The 4,598-nt window shown below is 49.8% G+C and overlaps 1 protein-coding gene across 1 annotated transcript; it reads right to left on the reverse strand.

Annotated features, from left to right (window-relative positions):
• Positions 1-900: 900 nt before the first annotated feature.
• Positions 901-3,490, reverse strand: LOC127293145 (actin-1). The gene is made up of 5 exons (XM_051322711.2): positions 3,382-3,490; positions 2,866-2,932; positions 2,372-2,765; positions 1,384-1,997; positions 901-1,290 (listed from the first exon to the last, which is right to left on the reverse strand). Exons 2-5 carry the CDS (start codon positions 2,923-2,925, stop codon positions 1,225-1,227), a joined length of 1,134 nt encoding a protein of 377 aa, XP_051178671.1. The 5' UTR covers positions 2,926-2,932; positions 3,382-3,490; the 3' UTR covers positions 901-1,224.
• Between the last annotated feature and the right edge of the window lie 1,108 nt (positions 3,491-4,598).

A 4,598-nucleotide genomic window follows, 5' to 3' on the forward strand; every position in this document is an offset into this window, starting at 1 on the left:
GGTGCATAGTTTGAAGACTTTGAAGTGTGAACAAAGCCATATTTTCGTTTTCTGAAATATGATGGCCATGTTAAGTTCCTTTAGAGCTCTTCTGTCAAGAAGACATCAACCAAGAACTGGAAATTTTCATGCATCATGCGACATCCCTGATTGTGATGTTGCGTAAACAACGAAAAATACCACATTCCCGCTTATACTCACTAACATAGCTGAAAAGACAAGGTCTAATAGAAGTGGAGTCACTTTCTTAGAACAAGTCCAGCGGAATCCATCCACGCTGGACCAGATCAGGTTAAGAGATAGGAAACTCACCTGTCAAAGCGGCTGCCCACGATCATCCCAAATGGCACCAACCTGTGAGATCCCAAATATCCTAGTAATTCACTTGCAACAGGTGCGCATCATGTCATCACATTGACATGGTCCCGTTCTCCCTCGCATCTTGTTTGAAGAAAATAAAGAAGATTCTCCCTTTACAGAAATGTCTTGTACGGCACCACTTCAGGCAGCAAGCAAAGCGAGCTCATGTGCTGCTAAAGCCTGAACAACAGAATTTTATGCAGCACGGCAAACCAAGACAGGAAGGCATCGGATCAGATCAGGTGGGATCATAGGACCCGACCGATGGAAAGCAGAAGGTGCAAAGGCACGCAACATCACACTCACCATTTCAAATGGATTACAGTAGAGTGCCGAAATGTTCACAAATGCTCTAGCATCCAGAGTAGCTAGACCAGAAAATTTCACTGATGAATTATGTAACACTGGGATCAAGAGAGCATACCGTGCAAAGGCACGCAGGATCAGTCTGAACTTCTTAAGTGTTCACAAATGCTCTAGGATCCAAATTAACTAAACAAGAAATTTTGATTGCTGCAGAGCAAAACCATTGTGTGACACTGGGATTAAGGCACTTTCATATTATTCACTTAACAAGATACAGATGACACATGACAAATCAGAACACCATTTCTCTAGTAGCCTCATCAGGCATCTGATTAAATTTGAATGAACCGAACATATGTGTCCAAAATCACAAGTGAGAAGCACAAGTAGCAATAGATATTACAGTCTTTGTGAATAGATAGAAGAAATCGGTAACCGATAGGCCAGCTGAAAACTTTGTCCACGCTAATGAAGAAACAGCAACAAAAAGAAGAGAGAAACGAAGCAGGAGGGTTGCGATAAAGGCTCCCGATGGCTTTCATTCTTGGGTCCGGAGAATTAGAAGCATTTCCTGTGCACAATGGATGGGCCAGACTCGTCGTACTCAGCCTTTGCAATCCACATCTGCAACAAGAGAACAAGCAACATTGTAAGCAAAAGCAATCACAAACTCATGAAATGAGCACAGTACAATGCTGCTGCAAAATGTTCATTTACCTGCTGGAAGGTGCTGAGTGATGCCAAGATGGATCCTCCGATCCAGACACTGTACTTCCTTTCAGGAGGAGCAACAACCTTAATCTTCATGCTGCTAGGAGCCAAGGCAGTGATCTCCTTGCTCATCCTATCAGCAATGCCAGGGAACATAGTGGTACCACCACTAAGAACAATGTTGCCGTATAGATCCTTCCTGATATCCACGTCGCACTTCATGATGGAGTTGTAGGTAGTCTCGTGGATACCTGCAGCTTCCATCCCAATGAAGGAAGGCTGGAAGAGGACCTCAGGGCAACGGAACCGCTCAGCACCGATGGTGATGACCTGGCCGTCAGGAAGCTCGTAGCTCTTCTCCACAGAAGAGCTGGTCTTGGAGGTCTCCATCTCCTGGTCGTAGTCCAGGGCAATGTAGGACAGCTTCTCCTTCATGTCCCTGACAATTTCCCGCTCGGCCGTGGTGGTGAAGGAGTAACCACGCTCAGTGAGGATCTTCATGAGGTAGTCGGTGAGATCACGACCAGCCAAGTCGAGACGGAGGATAGCGTGGGGAAGAGCATATCCTTCGTAGATGGGGACAGTGTGGCTGACACCATCACCAGAATCGAGCACAATACCTGACAAGTTCAAGAGGGTGTGTTAAGTTATTATTGACAGGTGAAGCAAACCACATGGCATACAGCAAAATTAGTGCTGGCTCAAAGAAAGTTAAACACGACTTACAAAGTAATAAATTCACCTATAAGCATGCAGATTTTCCAGATTGGTAATTCTAAAGGCTACAGTTGAATATGGATTAAGATCAACCATGGTTAATAAACATTTACCACATGCATCTACAAATTAATCTCAGGATAAGTTGCAACATTTACAAAAATTAGTAATCTCATCTACATGTAAGCATACTACTATAAATTTGAGGAGGAATCCTAATAATAATAATTCTAAAAAGGCTATAGTAGTAGTTGAAAGAAGAGAATAAGTTGCTGACCTGTGGTACGACCACTGGCGTAGAGGGACAGCACGGCCTGGATGGCGACGTACATGGCGGGGGTGTTGAAGGTCTCGAACATGATCTGCGTCATCTTCTCCCTGTTGGCCTTGGGGTTGAGGGGCGCCTCCGTGAGCAGCACGGGGTGCTCCTCGGGCGCGACACGCAGCTCGTTGTAGAAGGTGTGATGCCAGATCTTCTCCATGTCGTCCCAGTTGGAGACGATGCCGTGCTCGATGGGGTACTTTAGGGTGAGGATACCCCTCTTGGACTGCGCCTCGTCGCCGACGTAGGCGTCCTTCTGCCCCATCCCGACCATGACCCCCGTGTGGCGCGGGCGGCCCACTATGCTCGGGAAGACCGCCCTCGGCGCGTCGTCTCCGGCGAACCCGGCCTGCGGACGGTGATTGACAAGGGCGGTTAGGAAGGGCGCGCGCTACATATTTGCAGATGAAGGTTGCGGAATGTGTGTGTGGGATGGGGGGGTGGGTTACCTTGACCATACCGGTTCCATTGTCGCAGACGAGGGGCTGGATGTCCTCGGCGTCAGCCATTTTTCACCTGCAGGGAGAGCTCGCGCCAAGGCACAAAGTCAGTCGAAGCAGTAGAGCAGCAATGGATGGATGCGACTAAATCTAACAAATCTAAATAAATCTGTAGATGATGAGGCGGCCAATTCTTCCAGACTAAACAATGGAGCGCACAGATCGGACCATTTCGGCATCCGAAACGGTCGCCGCCGGTTTTTTCTCCAGATCGCACGGCAAAATGCGGGCGCGGATCGCAGATCTAGAATCCGCGGCTACAGCAGCAGCAAAAACAACAACTAGAGCGGGCGGTCCCATTCCCCGAGATCCGGTCGGATCCGCGTCGGGAACGGGGGGAAACGGGCGCCGCGATGCGAGATCAGATCGGCCTAACGCCCGAGCGCAATGCGAGGCGGATCTGGGGAGGGGGGGCACGGCGGCCTCTAGGCCGGAGTAGATGAGGGGGCGGAGATGGGTGGTTACCGGGATCCGGAGGCGGGGCAGCAGGTCTCGTGGGTGCTGCGACGACGGGGCGGAGGGAGGATGGAGGCGAGTTTGAGCGGTAGGGTTGGGGTGGGGAGGACGGACGGGGAGGGGGTATGTATAGCGGGCGACCTGGGGCGTTTTGGGAGGGACGGCCGCACTCTCCGGCCCGGCTGGCTCTCCCGGCCCCACGACCCGGTGCCAGCGTTTCTTTGGTTTTTCGGTGTGGCCTCCCTCGCCTCGCCTCGCCTATCTGACGGACGACGTGCACCCCGTGCTTGTGCGTGCGGACAACTCATGCTCACGCCGCGGCACGGCGTGGGGTGTTGGCTGGCGCTGGCAGCCTGGAGGGCCGGGCTGGGGTGGATCATCATGGGGCTACGGTTCATACGAGTATTTTCCTCCTAGACTAGATAGACGCGCTTTTGGGTTTGTGGGATTCTGAAAATATAAATAACAATCAAGAACAAATACTCCTTCCGATTCAAATTAGTTGACAGAGGATGATATCCCAACCTATACATCCAATAATGGGTGAAGCTCATGTTAACAGGGTATTATGTTCGGAGAATACCGAAATCCCTCCATTACCTACTAGTCGGAAACAACCATACCCGAGACATCCTGTCAGCGAAAAGCCCTCATCTGAAGTAGCGAACTGGTAGCGAGTACCTCATGCACATGCTACGCAACCCGTCACCTCCATTGAACCGCCGAGCAATCTTCAGTTTAAATGTCCGCATAAACTTTGTCGTTCTTGCCATCCTCGGCACCACAACGACGCTTGTAGTATTAAAATGTCATGTCATGTCGAATCTCGTAGAAAACGAAAAATAGAGGAGTGTGTATTATGAGTTTTTTTTTAACAAAATAGGGGTTTCACATTCCCTTCATTGAATAGAATGATTTGGTTGACTGAGCCTACGGAGGCCAAGAGCTCGACACTATTCCGAGAGGGAACCGGCTCGATTCTTCATGCGAACAATGTCAAGCTCGACAATGTTCCGAGAGGGAACCAACTCGGTTCTTCATGCGAACAAAGTCAAGCTCGACAATTCGAATGTGTGATGCATTCAGGGCTCAACAGTTCTCCTTCTCATCCCTCTCTCATATCTCCTATCCCGAACAAAACCCTTGAACAGTAGAGGGAAGACTCACAGATACTGAGATATGCCCCTCCTCCTTCGCCTCCAGAGAGGCAGGATGCCACCGCCTTC

The sequence above is a fragment of the Lolium perenne genome, chromosome 4 (genome assembly GCF_019359855.2).
Source record: "Lolium perenne isolate Kyuss_39 chromosome 4, Kyuss_2.0, whole genome shotgun sequence".
NCBI lineage: Eukaryota > Viridiplantae > Streptophyta > Magnoliopsida > Poales > Poaceae > Lolium > Lolium perenne.